Source organism: Rhineura floridana, chromosome 22 (assembly GCF_030035675.1).
Source record: "Rhineura floridana isolate rRhiFlo1 chromosome 22, rRhiFlo1.hap2, whole genome shotgun sequence".
Taxonomy (NCBI): Eukaryota; Metazoa; Chordata; class Lepidosauria; order Squamata; family Rhineuridae; genus Rhineura; species Rhineura floridana.
In genome coordinates this window covers 13,191,815-13,212,864 of record NC_084501.1, presented here as the reverse complement: position 1 = coordinate 13,212,864, position 21,050 = coordinate 13,191,815, and the positions used below count along the sequence as shown (strand labels likewise).

General features: G+C 47.1%; 1 protein-coding gene across 1 annotated transcript; it reads right to left on the bottom strand.

Annotated features, from left to right (window-relative positions):
• Nucleotides 1–5,311: 5,311 nt before the first annotated feature.
• Nucleotides 5,312–11,153, bottom strand: MCL1 (MCL1 apoptosis regulator, BCL2 family member). The gene is made up of 3 exons (XM_061606264.1): nucleotides 10,276–11,153; nucleotides 6,021–6,268; nucleotides 5,312–5,523 (listed from the first exon to the last, which is right to left on the bottom strand). Exons 1-3 carry the CDS (start codon nucleotides 11,069–11,071, stop codon nucleotides 5,407–5,409), a joined length of 1,161 nt encoding a protein of 386 aa, XP_061462248.1. The 5' UTR covers nucleotides 11,072–11,153; the 3' UTR covers nucleotides 5,312–5,406.
• Nucleotides 11,154–21,050: the final 9,897 nt, after the last annotated feature.

Sequence of the window (21,050 nt, the reverse complement as noted above, 5' to 3'; positions counted from 1 at the left end):
TAAAAGCTTCCCTTTTCATTTATTTATTTGCAAGGCCTCTTATTACAGGAAAAGCCACAGCGATGACTTCACCAGAGAGGAATGGCATTAACATTGGGATGGCTTTATTTTTGCTTTTGCCAGAGAGAGCTAAAAGCAGCTGCATTAAGTTAGGCTCCATGGAAAGGGCTGGATCCCTTTATGAATCAACGAGATCCCAGACAAAGGAGACAGAAACAGAAGAAATCCCAAGAAAGGGAACCTAGACAAGGAGCGATAGACTCTGCAGAAATCCCTAAGCAAGGAAATGCAAGGGCAGCTCTGTTTGGGGTGCTTTCCTTGAGCCTTTAGCCAACATTTTAGAGAATGCTGACAGCCATCTGCTCAGTTGTTTGCAAACAAACCAAAGCAAGCCTATGCAATCCATTTGCAAAAGGCAGCTGTGGATGGGTCACAGTTCCCACAGAATGCAGAATTCACCACAGAATTCAGAAGAGCATTTCAGCCTTTTCATTTCAGCTACAAAGATATAGGTGAAATTATAGGACCAGCTTGGTGAAATGCGAGAAGGCTGAAGTGTTGCTGAGTAAGATTGTCAGTGGGATGAGCTTTAGTGCCCTGCAGAACTCTCTCCCTCTGTGGACTCAGGTGAGCACGAGCAAAAATCAATTGCATAAAAGAGCAAGATAAAATTTTGCAATCCTATGTTTTTCTGGGCCAAACGTTTATATTAGCATATTATATGCACACACGCTTGCTTTGGGACCATGCCAACCATCATCTCTACCTCAGATCCTTATTCTCACAGTCACCACTGGGTTGGATAAACCCAAGAAATGGCAGGTGGGCATTTTAAGGTGCCTGCTTAGGGTGTGTTTTTGGACTCAAAGGCAGGGAAAAAATTAGCCCCCTCCTCCCAATGCTTGCAAACCTGTAGGCCTCCCTTATTTAACACCCCGGTGCCAACAGGTAACAAGGATGGATGATTTTATGCGCGCACACACACACACACCCCTTTATCAAGGTAACTGCTAGGCACAACTGAAGTATTACAGCAAAAGTAACCCACAATGTAGTAGCAGAAGTGTTGCATTCAGTTTCAGGTTCTGCACAAGAGTCAAATCACTCTTCACCTTCCCGAGATAAGGCACAGACTCCTTTCTTTAGTCTAAGTAAAGCATTTAGCTTCTGATGTACCATTCAATCTCTGGACTTCTAAGAACCCCACCTTTGAGTAAGCATCTAGTCCTCATAGTTACAGGGAGATACTTTAGAAGATGAGAGCTATGGCAGTGGGGGGGAAGCAAGCACTGGAACTAAGAGGAACTGGAAGAAAAGACTGCACTCCTATCCCTGATTCCCCACACCCAATCCTATCAGCTACTCCTGGGCTGGGTCTACTCCACACAGCAGAGTTGATATGTAAATATGTCAATAGCAGAGAAGGCAGATCTTGTCATTATTGATGTGAACCATTCAGCCAATGCTGAAGTGAATTCTAGCAGTCAAAACTGGTTTTCAGTTTGGCAAAGACTAAACTGAGGGGGAAGAATACAGCTAGGTAAAAGATAAGGACTGTGGAGACCATTTTTGCTTCCCTTCCCATGAATATCACCCTGTTTGTGGGCCCTTTTTAAAATGATCTTCCATTTTGCTTTGAAGAATAGTCAGTGAGTTACAGCACCACACCCAACCTGATTTCCAAAACAGCCATCTGTGTAATGAAAGACCGAAAAACATTTGCTCAGGCTTGAAAGACCTAGTTTTGGAAAGAGGTACAAAAAACACCCATTAACTAGTCTTGATCAAGACTGGGAAAATAATTCATGTTACTAGGTGACAGCATCAAGTATTTAAGGTTAGGCAGCACATGGATGGGGGGAGAGACTGTGGGAATTCCCTGGCAAAGCACTCACAGCCACTAATGCAAAACATAAGTTCTTCTTTTTAGCCTTTAACATGTAAAATTATGAAGAGCAAACCCTCCCCTTTATGACAAAGTTAATGTGGAAAAATTACAGTTTAAGAAGTAAATGAACTCAATTACGTTAAATACTGAGGATTACATACCAACAATAAAACCAAACTGCTTTGATCTCCAAGGTTTCAATGCAGAATTTTCACGAGGCTGTTTATGGATCTCTTCCAACTTTAACACTATGGACTGGGTGGGCGCCTTCATAGTTGGCAGACTGTTGTGTAGTCCAGCAACATGACAACTCCTTATGCAGGTGGCATAGACTATCAGGCTGCATTAGATGACCAATTCAGTTGTGTATTTATGGCCCAAGTCTAGTACCATGGAAACGGCACATCCACCCACCAATTACAAGCTAAAGATCTTGATGTTATCCCTCCATGGCAGGCAAGTGATTTTTTGGGGGGTGGGGTCTGCTATCTTCTGGCAAAGACACTACTAGCAGCTGTGAATTGCCTAAGGGGAAATCTTTGCACCTTTGACATGTGAATGGTTCCAAGCTAGCAGAAACCTCAAAGGCAAACCCTGTTAGGTCACAGGATTACCCAGCAGTATCAGACTTATATCTGGTAAGCCTGTTTACTGCTACAGAGTTTGTGAGATGAATAAGAATTTACTGCTGGTTGATTGAAGATGCTTGAAACAAAAATAATATGGATGGATTTGGGGGCAGGTATGTCTGCGCTTCTCACAAAAAAGGCAAAGCAAGGAGTTTAGCTGAGCCAAGAGTTCTGCTCTGGTTACTACAGAGCAAGCTATTTTCTAAGGAAGAGGAATTCTACTGAGAATAGGGGTGCTTCTGATCCTGTCCTATTCTTATGGTATTAGGATATGCCTAGATTAATGGATGGGGAATCTGTGGCCCTCTAGATCCTGCTGGAACTTCCAACTACAACCAGCCTCAGCCACCATTGCCAATGGTAAGGGATGATGGGAAGAGTTGGAGTTCCCCACTCCTGGCCTAGACCACAGAGAGGCCTGTGCCCTTAGAACAGGCATGAAGGAGCTGTGGTTCTCCAGATGTCACTGGAGTACAATTCCTGTATATCCCAGCCAGCACAGCCGACGGTCAGGGATGGGGGGAGTTGTAATCCAGCCACATCTAGAAGGCCACAGGTTCCCCACTCCTGCCTTAGAACCATGAAATGCCAGATTTCCCTCACAATTCTCTTTAAACTGTGCAAAAGGAATCTGCTCTTCTCAGCTTTTGCCAAGTGCAATTTAGCAAGGGAACACAGACCAACGAAACACTCAGGGTGTAAAAAACCTTCCTCACTTTTCACATACCTGTTATGTGAAATAGGATACTTTAAAGGTTGCCTAGCTTAGGCTAACCAGGAAGCTGGCACTTTTGGCAAACACACTGCACCATTACCAAGAAACAGAACTTTGCAAGTACAGATTTGCATATTTCCAGGGCAAAGTTTTGCATAATGCCAGAGTGTACCCACAGGCACATAACAAGGGTTTTAAAGATGCTGGTTTGAGAGTACAAAGAACATGGTTTCGTACTTCTGCTGTAAAAGAACAACCTTGAGGAGGAGACTGCTTAACACCGGAGACAAACAGCAGCCCATGCGCGAACTCCAGGATCCAGTCTGGGGCTTCCTTCCATAGCTATCTGCAAGTCTGAGTGATAGCAAGTAAAGAGGGGCAGGAGAAGGGAACTGCACTCTGGGCTAGACTGGCCTGCCAATATGCTTGGCCATAGCAAACACAGAATGTATACAAACATAGCTGCAATTATTTCATGTTTCTAGCACAGTGGGGAGGAGAGCCTGGCTGGGAGTCCAGAGTCTGTGAGTTCAAATCCCCGCTTGTGTCTCCTGGGTGTCAAGGGCCAGCTAAAGATCACCTCACAGTGAGTGGCTCAGGGGTTATGTGCCCTGCCACCTGTGCAGCCATGGGCAAGCTGCGTAGTCCCAAGGAGTTCAGTTGCCCCCCAGCTGGTAGTGTGGACAAGGAAGGGGCTGGCTTGTGCAGCTGTGGCAAGCTGAGAAGGCCCTAGCCAGCTGGGGAGGACCAGCCCTCATAGGGAGGCAATGGGAGACCCCCTATGAATACTGCTTACCATGAAAAACCCTATTCATAGGGTCGCCATAAGTCGGGATCGACTTGAAGGCAGTCCAACAACATGCCTTAACAGAAGGCACACACAACCACCATGTGTGAATTGTTTTATTAGACAATTTTGTAAACAAGCAAGTCTGACCATAGCACCGTGTTGAGTCTATGCTTTGTTTCAGATTTTCACATCTGTCACAATCTGGTCTAAACAAAGCTAACAGTACAGCGAAGACTAAGTGCAATCTAGTCCAACTGCAACACAACTTAAAACTCTTGCTCCTATACTGAAGCCTTCTGCCTAATAAGAGTGTCAGGAAACCTATGCCTAGAAGCCTGTCTCAGACTCTTAAAGATTCAGATTTATTTCGTGCTTATGCCATAATGTCTTACACTGCTAACTCAATGGAGTCATTTTTAGAGACAAGTATGGCATTCATTTGCAAGTTTAGCTTAAAAAAATGACTTTAAAGAAAGCAAGAGCCAAAAGAATGTAGGTAAAAAAACTGAAAATTCAAAATGCCTCCCCTTCCTACCCAAAAAGAAAAGCATTCTTTTAAAAAAAGAAAGGCTCTCAACTGTAGCTAGAGTGAAGTCACCTGACAGAATGGGTACACTTTGTACAGTTTCAGACACATATGTACATAATTTCAGCTGACTTCCCCATGAGGCTTTATACGTATTTACACAATGCGCTCCGTGTCTTGTGTAGCTGCAATGTGATCTTTGGAGCGATGGCAGTGTATGCATCCAAGGGGAGGACAGGAGAACAGGACAGGAAACAAAAACTGAAGGGAGTACACAGAACAGAGTCAGCCCTTTATACAATGAGATGGTCAGATTTTGGAGGCCATCAGGCCTTTTCTCTCCACAGCAGACACAACCTGTGCCAGCCAACAGATTAAGGCATTTGCAGTGTTCACCTGAAGGTCCTGAATTTTGCTCACTGCACAAAGCATCTTGCACTTCATCCCTAACACAACTCTGAAGATGGTAGTTTATAGACACCATTTGGCCTACGATCACAGCTCCGTGCAAACAGAATGCTACCTAGCACATCCAACAGTTCTTATACTAAGCCCAATGTGGCTGTGGGTTAGTAGTCCAAGCCCAAGACTGTGCTCTGCTGGGCTTCAGTCCTCTTAAGCTTTGCATCATGTAGCTTCTTGAGGAAGCCGAGGGCACATTTCTTCACTTGAAAGAGCTACTCCCATTTGTAAGACATCCTTCTTGGTGACCTTCTATAATTGCCTGTTCAATACCAAACCTTCCATGGGATTTCCAGGTGTTTGTTCTCCCGTCAACTTTCAAAGAACAGCTCAGTTTTCTAGTCACAGTAGAACAGAACAGTCCAAGCGAGCTCCTCACTGGGAGCGCTCCTTGACTCACCGGATCATGTAAGCCAAACTTGCTCCCAGTCCAGCAAAGCCTGCAAAAGCCATCAGAACGTTTCTGATGCTGCCTTCTATGTCCTCTACATGGAAGAACTTAACAAATCCCTCCTAGAAGAAAAAATTGAATTGTTAATTGCTTGTAAGCACTTGCAGCCAAGTGTCCCTGACGGCTTAAGAGAATTCACAGCAAGAAAGCAGTTGTCTGCCATATGAAGATAAGCAATGTACCAAGCAAAGTTCAACATCTAGCACTGGAGATATTTTGCATACCAACAAGCTGGTAGGGAGAAATAGCTATAATACTGGAGACCAATGCCCTCCCTATCTTCAGTGACTATGTGCACAGTTGAGTTCCCTATGTGGGAAATCAATTGTAGCATAGCTCTTTCACACCACATTTCAAGACACAGACATTCATTCACACAAAAGATGGCGAGTGACATGGCAAGGCAGCCCTGAAATCTATGGTGAAGCATGACTTTAGCTCCTGGATGATCAGCTCCTGGCAGGTATGTCTCCAAGTTGGAAATCCATCTGGGAAGAGTTACAAGACAAAGGGGTGGCCCAACAGCATCCACCATCAAGTCCCACTGTGACTCACTTACCCAGGCATTATGGGTGAGCAGCCATTCTCGTTTGTCTGTCACCAGCACATCAGTGATGATCTCTGCCAACGTGTTAATGCCATTCTCCTGGTTTATGCTCTTCAGATGTTTGGCAACAAAGGCACCAAAAGAGATGAGAGTCACAATACGCCCCCAGTTTGTTACGCCATCGCTGAAAACATGCGTTGCAACTTCTGACACAGTCTTCAGGTCATCCTCTTTCTTGATTTCCATCTTCCTAAGCATTCCTGAAATAAGAAAAGAGAGTAAGCATTAAACAAGCTCACAAGGAAGGTAAGACTACAGAAGAGAAATATACTATGTCTATTTTAAACATTTGTGAACCAAACCACCAACCTCTCCTCCATACAGAATGGAGGCTGGAAGGGAAATTCTGCCTTTCAGTGGGTAGCAAGTTTTAACAGCCACAATTACTACTAATAAAGTTATCTTACAAATACAGTCGTTTATTTTTATTTCTTTCTCCTCCCCACCCCCTCCCTACTGGTTTGCTGTTTGTTTTTGGAAAGTATGGAAGTCGTAGTAGTTGGTCAGATGTGCCATTGGATGTTTACCGCTCAGGCTGAGAGCCTGAGCAGCTGGAATGCTGATGGGATAAAGTTGCTCAGTGCTGTTCAAAGTGAGAACCTTATCAGCATGAGCTGCCCCCACCACAGGCAGGGAGGGAATGACAGTGCTGTCCCAGGTGGCAGGTGTGGGAGGCTTCAGCCAGAGTTCCACAACACTCAGAAAACTTAAGACAGCTCCTACATACAGCTATTGACACCTGCAGCCTAGACCAACTCTAGCAACTGGCACAGCTTTGCTTCTACTATTTAATAGTCAGCTTTCTTTGGACTAGTGTTCAAGACATGAATCAGGACAGTGTTAAAATAATTTTGTTCTTAGTGTTAAGCAGACCTCAACTATTAGCTATTACTTCTACTTAAAGAAACTCAGGGCAGCTGAAATTGAGAAGTAAACAGGAAGGTACTCAAGCTAGTTCATCTCTGTGATTCAGGAACAGCAAAGTTCCACATTTGGGAGTTGCCCCAAAGAAGCCTCTTTATGGAGAGGCAATTATTCAGAAGGCTTAAAGCCAACCAGCAAATATAATCTGATGAAATTTGTTCTTATGGAACTGGATGAGTGAGCAAAGCCCTAATCCTTCCTAACAGGGGAAAAAACCCAATACCCCTGTGGGAAGTCTGTGTCACTGCATCTTCTGTATACTTTCCTAACTAAGGAATGTTCTACACAACATCTCTCCAATGGCTACTGTCAAATTTCAACAGCTTTTCTTGCCCATCCTGTTAACAGAGGCCTGAGAAGCTCAGCCACAAGGGCAACAGGGAGGGGACAACCATCTGCCCATTACCAGAGAACATCAACCTGGAGGGAGCAAACCATGGAGGCTCACAGTTTACGCTCTAGAAGTGTTCAAATTACTGAAGGTTATTTTAAGGCTACTTTACAACTCTAAACAGTTAATACCCTAACATTATATTAAAATTACATCCAAAGAGAATGTCAAGACCCAAAGGCAAACAGCAAATTCTGCTCCATAGCAACTCAGAAGGAAGTTAGTAGCCAGCTAATCTTTTATCACCATGTTTACAATGAATTATTCTTCACTTGCTAAGCAGAGCAGGATGTGAGCAAGAGTTAAAGCTAATCTATAACCAGATTATCTTTTTCTGCATGCAAGCGTTTCACCTTCCCCCATTTTCAAGAGAATGAAGTTCAGTTTCGTTTTTGCTGGGCTTGGTGCTTTCACAATGACTCCTTGTAGCAAAATAGGGCAGCAGGAGGACAGGCTGGCCCACCACATACACCCCTGGTTTACCAGGGTGGGTTCAGAAGCTGGAAATCCAGGCCAGAACTGCATAGAACTCAAGTCAATCAACTTGTCTAAAATGTGTAGCCTTCCAGTCTGGGGACAAATGCAGCATCAGGAACTATCCCTTCAACATCCCCCCTAGTATGCTTAATCTCTCTTAAATTGGACAGCCTTCCAATTATTTTCAACAGTAGCCCCCCCTTTACTACTCCATTTACTTGCCCTTCCTGTTACAGAGAGCCAGCCAACCCATTCCCTTCACATTTCTATCCCTCTTTGCCACCTTCCCATCCTAAGACACCCTGCTATGTTTAGCTCCTTCCCACCCCCACCCCTGTTCTCCCAGGTACCCCTTTACACCTTGCTTCCTTCCATTCCCCCCTCAGGCAACACTCTATGGCTGTGTCCGTCATGTATCACTCTCCCGACTCCTCACCCACACAAATCAAGCACCCCCTCACACAGTCATTTCCCCTACATGCCCCCTCCCCTACCTTCCCACTTAAATCCCTTCACTACCCCCACAGACACTCCCTCCTTTCACTTCCACTCACCCTTGAGGAGTAACTCCCCTTCCTAGTCTCTTTTCACTTCAGTACCTGCTACACTTCCTCCTGGTATTTTTGAAGGTTAAAAAAGATTAACCTTGCATTATCTTACTCAAGAGCAGACCCAGTGAAAGTAATGGACCTAAATTCATCATGTTCACTAATTCCAAAGAGTCTACTCTGAGTAGGAATATCATTGGATACAACTCTTCTTTTGTAAGTCACCTAAAATGTTTTAATACAAATGCAAAATAAAGTGCCAGTCAATGGGATACCTTCGGTACCCTTCCCTCCTTTCCACCCCACCTTCATGACTCAAGCCTCCCATCAGTTATTACTTTTCACTCTTTCCTCCAAGAAAGCCCTCATCTTTCTTTCTCATCCCCGCCACAAGGAAGACAATTGACAATTCCTGCATGTTTAATTAAAATAATTTTATTTTAATACTGTTTTCTTTCTAAGACATCCAGGAAATATTGATGGGCAGCTATCTAAACTGCATCACTGACTATAAAAGGTCCTAGTGTGGTTAGTGTTTCAGAACCCCAACTGGCTTCAAGTAGAAGTTGGGTCAGCCCCATGCTGTGGAAATCCCCTTGCAGCAGAGATCCAGCAGGGACCCTCACTATTCAGTTTCTGGAAGACCATTTTTTATTTTGTGAGGTCTATTCAGTGCTTTATACTTTTAAGAAGAGCCATTCACTTTTATGATTATGCTGTTTTGTTTTTAATGGTATTTATCTCTTCTGTAAATTTTGTTGTTTGCCCTTATATGTAATAAGCAATCTAACAATATTTCTATAAATAAAATAAACCGCTCCCTCCTTCCCAGATAACAACTTTTGTTATTGCTGGTGGCTATTAGCATTTAGATAACTTTGCTTGTGTCGTTTTGCATTTTACTGTGGGATCTGCTTTGGGGAGGGAGAGATTCTATCCTTAATGCTGGCCTGGAAACATTTAAAACGGCAATAAGCAATAATATTTAATAACCAACAACAATAGTAATCTAATCCAGAGAGCTCTCCCTTCATTCCTCATCCAACCCTCCCCCACCCACCTCACTGCCTTCTTCCCCCTTCACATTTCCACCCCCCTCAGTCAGGCTAACCCTCCCTTCCTTCTCCTCCCACTTTCCGCTTTCACATTACTCCCACCCCCTCCCCAACTTTGCTTTTTCCAACCCCCCAATCATCATAATCGCGGTAAGCTATTGTTCTTCAACTTTTGAGTCCCTCAGATGATGTTGGACTACAACTCCCATCAGTCCCAGCCAATTTAGCCAATGGTCAAGGATGATGGGAGCTGCAGTTCAACAGCATCTAGGGACCCAAGGTTGGAGACCAGTGTGTAAGCCACCCTGGGCTACTATAACCTGGAAGCAACAAAGAAATAACACCCCCGCACTCATTTAAGCACCCCACTACCCCTTTCTCCTTCCTCCCTCAATTTGCTTTCTCCCCTCCATTACAAACGCCCTTTCTTTCCCTTCCCTCATCCGCCTTCTTCCTCTTCTGCCCTCCCCCAATCATAATCGCTGTAAACCACCTCTACCATCCTTTCGGGAAAGATTATTATAAACTTTGACGCAGTGAGTAGAGTCACGTCGCTCCCTCCACCCACTTCCGCTTGCCCATTCCATAGGCAGGCGCCTCTCCCTTCCCTCCTCTCCCATCATCACCACCACTGTAAGCCGCCTTGGGCTCCTTTCAGGGCGGATTATAACAACCCTGACCAAATAAATTATATAGATACACATACACACACACCCATTTGCTCCGTCCGTTCGTCCTTAGCGCGCCCCTCCCCATTCCTTCTCCCTCCACCCACGTGCAGGCGCCCCTACCCCCTCTTCTCCTCCGCCCACCTTGGAAGGCGATCTGGTGCTTGTCGAGGATGCCGTCTCCGACCCGCCGGAGGATCTCCAGCGCCTGCGCCGCGCAGGGCGACAGAGCCGCCTCCTGCCCGTGGGTGGTCCCGAAGCGGCTCATGAGGCCCTGCAGGAGCTTCTTGCCGCCGCCCGGCCCTTCTTTGGCGTCTCCCTCAGCCAAGGCGGTCTCGCGCAGGTACCGCCTCACCAGCTCCAGGGTCACTTTGCGCAGGTCGTCTCCGTCTCCGTGGCCCGGCGAGGAGCCTCCCGATTCCCCTTCTTCTTCCTCTGCTGCGGACTCTGGCTCCTCTCCCTGGGAGGAGGACGGCGTCGACTCCATGGAGGGGCTGGGCGAAGGCAGGGCGGCCGCGTCTCCGCCGCAGCCCTCCTCCTCGGCGTCCGACTCGCAGCCGTCGATCTCTCCCTCGGGCAAAGCGAGCGCGGAAGGCCGCGCCGCCGCGAACTGGGGGCAGCCAACCAGCGCGCGGGGCGACCCTTCGAAAGGCCCAATCAGCGCCAGGGGCCCCGCGCGAGGCGCCCCCCCGCCAATTAGCGCCCGCGGCCCCTCAGGAAAGCCGTTGGGCCCCCAAGGGCGCCCGCCAATCCGCGTCGAGAACAGCCCTGCGGCCTCAGAGTGGCGGTTGGCGGTGAAGACTGGGACAGCTGAGGCGGCGGCGCTATTGCTGCTGGTTCCAATACCGCCTCCGCCACCGGCCCCAGGGGACACAGGCGCGGCTGGCGCCATGCTGGGGGCGCCCCCGCAATACAACACCACTGTCTTCCGATTAAACATGGCGGCCTCCTCGCAGCTTTCACGATCCCTCAACCTTAGTCGCGCAGAGCCTTGAGAGGGGAGTGGCGGCCGCCCGGCGGAGCTTATATTGGCTCGACGAAGAAGACGCGCTCGCGTCAGAAAAGACGTCGCCTGGCCGCGGGCCGCCCATGGGTCGGAGGAGGGCGGGGCCTCTAGCCAGCCTGGCAGTGTCAAGGGGCGGGGAAAGCGGCGGAATGACGGTGGGTGTGGCTAAGGCTGGCCGCCATAGACGCACAAAATTAAAAGACCGAACCACTCTTCGTTGTGCGGCCAGTTGGGAGGCTTTTAAAATATATGTTTATTTATTAAATTTATATCCCGCCCTCCCAGAAGGAGCCCAGGGCGGCAAACAGAAACACTAAAAGCACTTTAAAACATCTTAAAAACTTAAGAAGAAGAAGAAGAAGAGCCAGTGTGGTGTAGTGGTTAGTGTTGGACTACGACCTGGGAGACCAGGGTTCGAATCCCCACACAGCCATGAAGCTCCCTGGGTGACCTTGGGCCAGTCACTGCCTCTCAGCCTCAAAGGAAGGCAATGGGAAACCCCCTCTGAATACCGCTTACCGTGAAAACCCCATTCATAGAGTCGCCATAAGTCGGGATCGGCTTGAAGGCAGTCCGTTTCCATTTCAATAATAATCGTAGAATTGGGCAGATTCAGATATGCTAGTAGGCTTCTGAGTGACTTCCCAGTAGATTGGCAAGGAAACATAAGAATGCAGGAAAAGCTCTGCAGCTGGATGAGGCTAAAGGGGGCCCATGTCATCCATCTTTTGTGTCCTCACAGTTGCCAACCGGATGCCCCAATGTGAAGTTTGCGAGCAGGACCTGAGTGCAACAGTAACTCTCCCCATTTGTGATTCCCAGCAACAGGCGTTATTCAGAGGCAGCCTGCCTCAGACAAGTGGAGGTGGAACACAGACATCGTGGCTGGTAGCCTTTTCCTCCATGAATTTGTCTAATCCTCTTTTACATCCATCCAGGTTGGTGGCCATCACTGCCTCTTGTGGGGAGCCGATTCCACAATTTAATTCTGCGCTGCGTGAAGAAGTCCTTCCTTTTGTCTGCCCTGAATCTCCCAGCATTCAGCTTCATTGGACATCCCTGAGTTCTAGTGTTATGAGAGGAGGAAAAACATTTCTCTACCCACTTTCTCCATGCCGTGCATAATTTTATGCACCTCTATCATGTCCCCCCTTCACTCTTGTCACTTTCTTTCTAAAAAAAACCCCTCAAATCATTCTAGTCTTTCCTTATAGAGGAGTTGCTCCATCTCCTTGATCAGTTCGATTCCGTTTTCTGAAACTTTTTCCAGCTCCACAATGGCCTTTTTGAAGTGAACTGTACACACTATTCCAAATGTGGTTGCTTGCACCATAGATTTGTACAATGACGCTACTATATTGTCAGTTGTACTTTCAGCCTTTCCTAACAATCCCTAACATGGAATTCACCTTTTTAAATGGCTGCCTCCCAACTGTTTAACAAGCTCGACATTGGCCTTTCCTTAAAAAAGTTTAGGTATCTCTCATGGAAAAGGACCGGCGCCAAAGGGCAGCCTGGTCAGGCCCTGGCTGAGGGCCCCTGTGGCCCTGAATGGGGAGGGTGGAGGAAAGCAAGCAATGGCGTGGCTGCTCTCTCGGGCTGAAGGATGGGGCCAGGTTGGTCCCCCTCTAGCCATGATGTTCTTCTTGCGAGGCAAGATGTGCAACTTCACAGTGGCCTTCTGTCTTCTGGCTGGTGGCAGAGGCTAGACAGTGCCAACCTTCGGCTCTGGGTGCCTCAGGTAATTGACAGCTGGAAGCTGAGGGATCCCACAAAGCAAATGGCATCAGCACAGAGAAAACAAATGGTATTAGCAAAGCTCATGCACTTTCAACACTTGGGTCTTATTTTGGGTGACACGTGTAATTTTTAAATCTACCAGTGCAAATGCAGCCCGATGTTTCCATATTGCAGGTTGGCTTACAATGCCCCTGCAGTGCAGTCCAGTATTACAAGAACCTGCAGGCTGGGTATCAGAGTGAGCGAGTGAGTGAGAGAGAGAGAGACGCTTACAACAGACTTGCAGTGTTGTCCAGTGCTGTTACTCCTACATTGCACACTGGGGAGGGGACACAAGTTCTGTGACCAAAAGAGGTATCATCTTACAACAACCCTGCAATGTAGGCCAGTGTTAAAAATATTGCAGGTCTGATCTGGGACTGGGGATGGAGTTCCAGCCCCCAACCGCCCATGTAAAACACCCCCTCAGGTTGTAACAGACTCTGGAACTGCTCCCTTGGCCAAATCCAGTGCTTCGCTTCATGCAGAAGCCTCATGCTCTGTTGACTCAACTTTGAAACCGACCCGTTATCACGACCCGTTGAGGGGCATTACTTTTTAAATGTTGAGGCTGCAACCCTTATATGCACTTACTCAATTGTGTTTATCTGTAAGTAAACACAGGAAAGAGACTTGCGGCATCTTAAAGGACTAACCAATTTTATGACCACATCAGCTTTCATGAACTGGCACCTACTTCATAAGAACATAAGAACATAAGAAGAGCCTGCTGGATCAGGCTAGTGGCCCATCTAGTCCAGCATCCTGTTCTCACAGTGGCCAACCAGGTGCCTGGGGGAAGCCCACAAGCAGGACCCGAGTGCAAGAACACTCTCCCCTCCTGAGGCTTCCGGCAACTGGTTTTCAGAAGCATGCTGCCTCTGACTAGGGTGGCAGAGCACAGCCATCACAGCTAGTAGCCATTGATAGCCCTATCCTCCATGAATTTGTCTAATCTTCTTTTAAAGCCATCCAAGCTGGTGGCCATTACTGCATCTTGTGGGAGCAAATTCCATAGTTTAACTATGCGCTGAGTAAAGAAGTACTTCCTTTTGTCTGTCCTGAATCTTCCAACATTCAGCTTCTTTGAATGTCCGCGAGTTCTAGTATTATGAGAGAGGGAGAAGAACTTTTCTCTATCCACTTTCTCAATGCCATGCATAATTTTATACACTTCTATCATGTCTCCTCTGACCCGCCTTTTCTCTAAACTAAAAAGCCCCAAATGCTGCAACCTTTCCTCGTAAGGGAGTCGCTCCATCCCCTTGATCATTCTGGTTGCCCTCTTCTGAACCTTTTCCAACTCTATAATATCCTTTTTGAGATGAGGCGACCAGAACTGTACACAGTGCAACTTCGCTGTTGCACTCAGGTCCTGCTTGCAGGATTCCCATTGGGGGCATCTTGCTGGCTACTGTGAGAACCAAATGCTGGACTAGGTGGGCCTCCTTTGGCCTGATCTGACAGCCAGCTCTTCTTATGTTTTTGCATCTGATGAAGTGGACTCTCGTCCACAAAGCTGATGCCATCTTAAAATTTGTTAGCCTTTTAGGTGCCTCAAACTAACAGGACCACCCTCACTCGAAATTATAACTTTTGGGTAGACATGTACAGGATTGTGCCTTGAACACCTCGCATAGGACCTGGCTTGGATGGAGCAAGAACTCATCCTAACAGGGGTTGTCTCCAACTATGCCTTATTCAGAGCAGATCCAATGAAATACATAGACTCAAAGGTAGTCCTGGCCACAGATTTTAGCGGATTTACTTCAAACGGGGCTTTGTTGGAAATAACCCTCGGGTCTTATTTTGCATGAGACGCTTAGGCTGCAAGCCAATACATGTCTACTCAGAAGTAAGCGCCACTGGATTCAATGGGACTTACTCCCAGGTAAGTGTGTATTGGACTGCAGCCTATTTTTTAAAAACAAAGTTTTTCAATGCTAAAAAAAAGGCCTATTAGTGCAATTACAGTTCATTATCCCCATATCACAGGTTTACTTAAATATTAGACTGGCGCCATTTCTATTATCTTTTCGGCACCTACTGAAGACCTTCCTCTTTCAACAAGCCTTTTAACATATGTGTGTGTGTGTGTGTGTTTAAGATGTTTTATTTTTAAAGAAATTTTATTTTTGAGATGTTTAAGATGCTTTTAGTGTTTTGTGTCTTGTTTGCTGCCCTGGGCTCCTTCTGGGAGGAAGGGCAGGACAGAAATTTAATAAATAATAATAATAATAATAATTTCTAGAACACCCCTGCAGTGTAGTTCAGTGTAGTACAAAAGCCTCTTGGCTTTTCTGCTGTTATCTTTTGGGGGTTTTTTGAGTGCGGGAAACATAACCACAGTTATCCTAAAATGTTGGATTTCCCCGTCCCACCCCGTTGATTTCCAGACTCACTTCCCTTCCCCAACCAGGGGGGAGAAAGAGGGACCCCCCATTTTTGAAACAAGAATCTAGCGAAGTGGTCCAGTCTATATAATCTAAAAGTCTATGGTGAGCCTCAAGAGACGAAGCTAACCTAACGGAGAGGGCGTGGTTAAATGATCGACAGGTCCGTGGAGGTTGAGGCGCGGCCAAGCGGGAAGAGGCATGGCCAAGCGGGAAAGGGCGGGGCCTCCGGGGAAGAAGAAACAGCTGACGGAGTGAAGGGCTTTTATGTGTGGAAAAGCAAAGGGGGGGGGAGTTATTTGATCGAAGATAAGGGGAAGCGTTTGGACGGGGTGGAAGGAAGCCGACTGGAAAGCGGATCAGGAGGGGAGGAAATAAAATAAAATTCCCCAGCCCAGCTGTGCCGGCGTGACTCACGCGTGGAAAAGATACAGACGGGGGTTACTTTGTTATGTAATGCTTTTACGAAAAGAGGCGGGGTAGGGAAAAGAGAAGCCGACAAAAGCTCTTTTTGAAAAGAGGAATGAGAGAAAACCAAAACGACCGTCCTTCAGCAACTGGAAACAAAAACAAAGAACTGGAAAATGCCAGCATGCAAAAATAAAAAATCCCGAAATAATGCAAGTGAAACGAAAGTACACATAATAAGTGTGTGTATGCAGAAGGGGGGGGAATGGAGGTGAACAGCAACCTCAGGAGTGGCCGGTAGCTGGGTCAGATCAAAAGCCCACCCAGTCCGGGCTTTGCTTGGTTCGGGTCTTTGATCCAAAACAACCCTTGGTGTTTCTAGGGAGGCCTGGAACTCTGCAGAGGCACTGCTCCCAGTCTGCACAGGCGCTACAGCGCTAGACGGATCTGCCCCAGGTGGCTTCCTATGTCCCTATTTAAATCTGCTCAGAACCATGAGGACTAGAATCTTACTTTTGTTTTTAGGGGACAAGCCCTAGTTCAGTGGTGGAGGGCCTGGTTTGCATGCAGAAGGCCCCAGGCTCACTCCCCAGCAGCATCTCTATACAGGGCTGGGAATCCCCACCCATCCACCCCGCCTGAAACCAGTCAGTGAAGAGAGTCCTGCGCTAGATGGCCCAAGGCACTGATCTGTACGGGGCAGCTGCCTCCGTTCCTACTGAAACCGGCTGTTTCTTCAGAACCATGGGGAGTGGCATCTTTGCCCCCTCTGCTTTTTTGAGATTACGACTCATACCCTGTGACCTGTTGACCTCTTTTGATGACTGGTGGCTCTTAGCTGCTACACATGTGCCCGCTGCTCGGGAAGGGCACACACCTCAATGGTCTCTTCTTTTTAGGGTCATTGACAGTGGACTGCCGTGTCACCCCCTAAGCTAAAGGCGGGGAGCCTTTTTCATTGCAAGGGCCAGATTCCCCTACAGGTAGCCTTTTGAGGGCCGCATGCCAGTGGTGGGCGGAGGCAAGACGCAAAAGTGGGTGCAGCAGTAGCCCTTGCTTTTACCTTTGTGCAGGGAGCTGGTTTTTAGAGGCACCCCTCTCCATCCGGGCAAGCAAGAAACATCATCAAGAGTTCAAGGAGACATTTTAGCCAGGCCAAAAACAAAAAAAAATTCAAAGAGGATGCAAAGCAGGGTGGGGGTGTGGCCAGGGAGAGACAAAAGCCTCCGGGGCTGCTTTTGGACTCCTGGTCTGAGGCTCTCCATCCCTGCCCTCAAGCAAAGGACCTGCGGCCCTTCAGATGTTGCTCCCATTATCCATGACCATTGGCCATGCTGGCTGCTGGGGGCTGGAGTCCCAACAACGTCTGAAGGGCCCCAGATTCCCCATCCCTGCTCTTAGCGCTGCACCCGGAACCCAAGGAGGGAAAGGGGGTAGAGCCAACTGGGACAGGAACTAGCCTGCCACTCATCTTCCTGGCCACGTCGTTGGAATAAACGCAGGAATGGCGCCAATCGTTCTTCCAAGGTAGTGATGGCTTGGATTCTCAGCACTGTTGCTGACTGAGACAGATCTGAGCTGGCTGTAATGGCTGACTGCCCCCTTGACCTGATTTCGGCAGAATTGCCTTCCCCCTTCCCCCCCCCCAAGTCTGGGTGTATCTTTCTTCCTCTGTGCAGAGAGCATAACAGGATGTCAGAGTTTCGCAGGAAGTGACACGTCTTATTTATCTGAGGCTGTGCAATCCCCGCTGTGCTAACTTTCGTGAAACTGCCAGCTGATTTTGCAGGAACGGAGGCAGGGCCTGCGACCAGCCCCTGATGATCCTGCTTGGCCCTTCCCGTGACAGAAACATCATGAGGGGCAAGGGGTGTGGCATCGTGGCCATCAAGGGCATTTTCACCCATCGCCTGCGTTTGCAAAGTGGCTGAATACCTGCCTTGGATGCAGAAGGTCCCAGGTTCAATCCCCAGTGGCATCTCCAGGTAGGACTAGGAGAGGCTCCCTGCCTGAAAACCTGGTGAGATGCTGCCAGTCAGTGTTGACAATACTGAGCTAAATGAACCAATGGTCTGCCTTGGCAGCTTCCTGCGTTCATAGGGCTTTGCAGGTGTTGCAGACCCCCTTTAGAGTACCTCACACGTAATGTCGTAACTTGATTTAATTTTATTTATTTAACAGAATTTATATATAGTGCTCCATCATCAAAACTTCCAAGTGGTTTACACCAGTTATAAAATATGCATCAAAATTACCAATTCAATCAGATGTTAAAAACAAGTTAGCATAAAAAATTCAAAATAAAATCAGTTTTAAAAACCCATACGAGAAAAGATTACATATTAAATAATAAAAAAAACCCATCAGATTTACATGTCTGGGTAAGGCGGCTTGCTTAAACCAAAAAGATTTTAGATGGCATCGAACACTACAAAGGGATCTGCTTAAGATCAATGGGTATAGGATATATGGTAACAGGTGTAGGGCAGGTGAGCATATTAAAAAACTGCTTTGGGTTGCCTATGCCATTACATCCAAATGCCTTTGCATTAAGAACCAGCCACTAGAGACTACTGAATAAGCACCAGTGAGGGCCAGCGTTTGCCTCATTCTGCCCAATGATAGAGCCGACCCTGGGCAGCCCACCCTGAAGTTCCGGTGCAATGAGACAGTGTGATGTAGTGGTCAGAGTGCTACACCTTGGACCTGGGAGTCCAGGGTTCAAATCCCCGCTTGGCTGTGAAGGTCACTGGGTGAGCTTGGGCCAATCATTGTCACTCAGCCAAACCTGCCTCACAGGGTTGTTGCGAGGATAAAATCAGGAGGGGGAAAACCATCTTTGGATGCCACCTTGAGTTCCTTGGAAGTAAGGTGGGGTATAAATATAGTAACATATTTAAAAACTGAAAACCCGCAAAGATGATGCAGAAATGAAAACCATTTGCCCTGCTGTCTCCGAGACCATCTTTGAAAGATATGCACACTCTTATGTAATCCAATTTACCAGGTCGCTGGAGATTGCATCATCGCAATCCTTTTGTGGGAGAGTACCTGGAGATCAAGCAAGGCAAATAACAGCCACACACACCTATTTTTAAAAAGTACATGCCGTATTCAGTTGTCACAAAAATGACACACAACAAGCCTAAACCTGTTGAGCGCTGCGCTCAGGGACTGCCAATCATAATTTTTTCCAATTTCTATTTTAGGAAAGATGCAAATAGATTAGCAAAACACAAAGTCTTTTTTTTCTTCCCTCCTCTCCTGCATACACCAGAAAAATCACAAGCCATTACTAAATAAAACAGCTGCTTGTGAAACTGGGTTTCATCAACAAGGGGAAAGGAGCAAGTTTCTGGTCCTCATGGTGCCCGAAAAATGGTTGAAATTGGCAAGGGTTTGCACAAAGGGCAGAGGGCGTTATGTACTCTACAGAACACTCTATCCCACCATACGTACTGAAGTCCCAAGTTACCCTCATCCCAATCTTGGGTCTAGTTTCCCCAATCAAAGAGAAACCAGAGGTAAAGGATACTGATATTACTCTGTGACTACCTGGCAACAGTTTACTTCAGAAGGCAGAAGAACTTGGAAGTTGCACTAATAAGAGATGCCATGACAGAAGTGTACAAAATTATGCATGGCATGGACAGTGGGTAGAGAAGAGTTTTTCTCCCTCTCACGTAACACTAGAACTCTTTGCTGGACATCCAATGAAGCTGAGCATCGGGAAATTCAGAACAGACAAAAGTACCCCTTCATACAGCGCAGAGTAAAAGGACAGAATTCTGTCCCACAAGAGGCAGCGATGACCACCAACTTGGAGGGCTTTACAAGATTAGAGAAATTCATGGAGGATAAGGCTATCAATATGATGAAACTGAGGTTATCATACTTTGGACACATCATGAGAAGACATGATTCATTAGAAAAGACAATAATGCTGGGGAAAACAGAAGGGAGTAGAAAAAGAGGAAGGCCAAACAAGAGATGGATTGATTCCACAAAGGAAGCCACAGACCTGAACTTACAAGATCTGAACAGGGTGGTTCATGACAGATGCTCTTGGAGGTTGCTGATTTATAAGGTTGCCTAAGTTGTAGTCGACTTGGAGGCACATAACAACAACAAGGCTATCAATGGCTACTAGCCACAATGGCTATGTTGTGCCTCCACAGTCGGAGGCAGTATGCTTCCAAATACCAGCTGCTGGGAGCTGCGGGGGGGGGAGTGCTCTCGTGCTCTGAGATTCTAGAGCTGCAGTCTAGTATGCGGCCCTTGGAATGTTGCTTATGAGAGTATGTGGCCCTCAGCCTGAAAAATATTTCCCAACCCTGCTCTTGAGGGTACAGCTGAGTCAGAAAACATTGGAGCCAATGGAACGTCCAGTAGCTCACCTCACTATGACGTCCACTGCAGACTCTTGACAGCCCAGCCCTGAGATAAGAAACTTCTCATCCAACAGCTCCTCAGAAACCTTGTTATCAGGAAAGCTTTAAAGCTGGACTCATAAAAAGAAGCAATTTCCAAAAGCACAAAGTCTCCTGGCCCTGAAATATCATTTCTAGAAAGATAAAAAATTGAGCTTTGACTGCAGCAGTGTCATTTTCCCTTGGGAGAATATTCGCCCTGCCCTGGGCATGGACCAAAACCTCAACCATTTCTAACAAACAGAACTGAAACCAGCAAGACGGTTTGTCCGGCACCATGAGGACCAGAAACTTGCTCTTTCCCCCTTGCTGATGATGAAACAAGTTCCATAAGCAGCTGCTTTATTAGTACTGGCTTGTGATTTTCTGGGGTGCGCAGGGTAGAGAAAACAGGCCCTCGATGACTCTTGTCTGGCCCTTGGAACTCATAGAATCATAGAATAGTAGAGTTGGAAAGGGCCTACAAGGCCATAGAGTCCAACCCCCTGCTCAATGCAGGAATCCAAATCAAAGCATTCCCGACAGATGGCTGTCCAGCTGCCTCTTGAAGGCCACCAGTGTCGGAGAGCACACTACCTCTCTAGTAATTGGTTCCATTGTCGTATGGCTCTAACAATTAGGAAGTTTTTTCCTGATGTCCAGTTGAAATCTGGCTTCCTGCAACTTGAGCCCATTATTAGAGGTCTTGCACTCTCGGACGATCGAGAAGAGATCCCGGCCCTCCTCTATGTGACAACCTTTCATGTACTTGAAGAGTGCTATCATATCTCCCCTCAGTCTTCTCTTCTCCAGGCTAAACATGCCCAGTTCTTTCAGTCTCTCCTCATAGGGCTTTGTTTCCAGTCCCCTGATCATCCTTGTTGCCCCCCTCTGAACCCGTTCCAGTTTGTCTGCATCCTTCTT

Bases quoted from the DNA above. Each gene is read 5' to 3' on its own strand.
- MCL1 (XM_061606264.1), bottom strand. From the start codon at position 11,071: ATGTTTAATCGGAAGACAGTGGTGTTGTATTGCGGGGGCGCCCCCAGC. The intron at 6,269-10,275 runs GTGGGCGGAGGA...TTCTTATTTCAG, and splicing joins GCACCAGATCGCCTTCCAAG to GAATGCTTAGGAAGATGGAA. The intron at 5,524-6,020 runs GTAAGTGAGTCA...TTTTTCTTCTAG, and splicing joins TGCTCACCCATAATGCCTGG to GAGGGATTTGTTAAGTTCTT.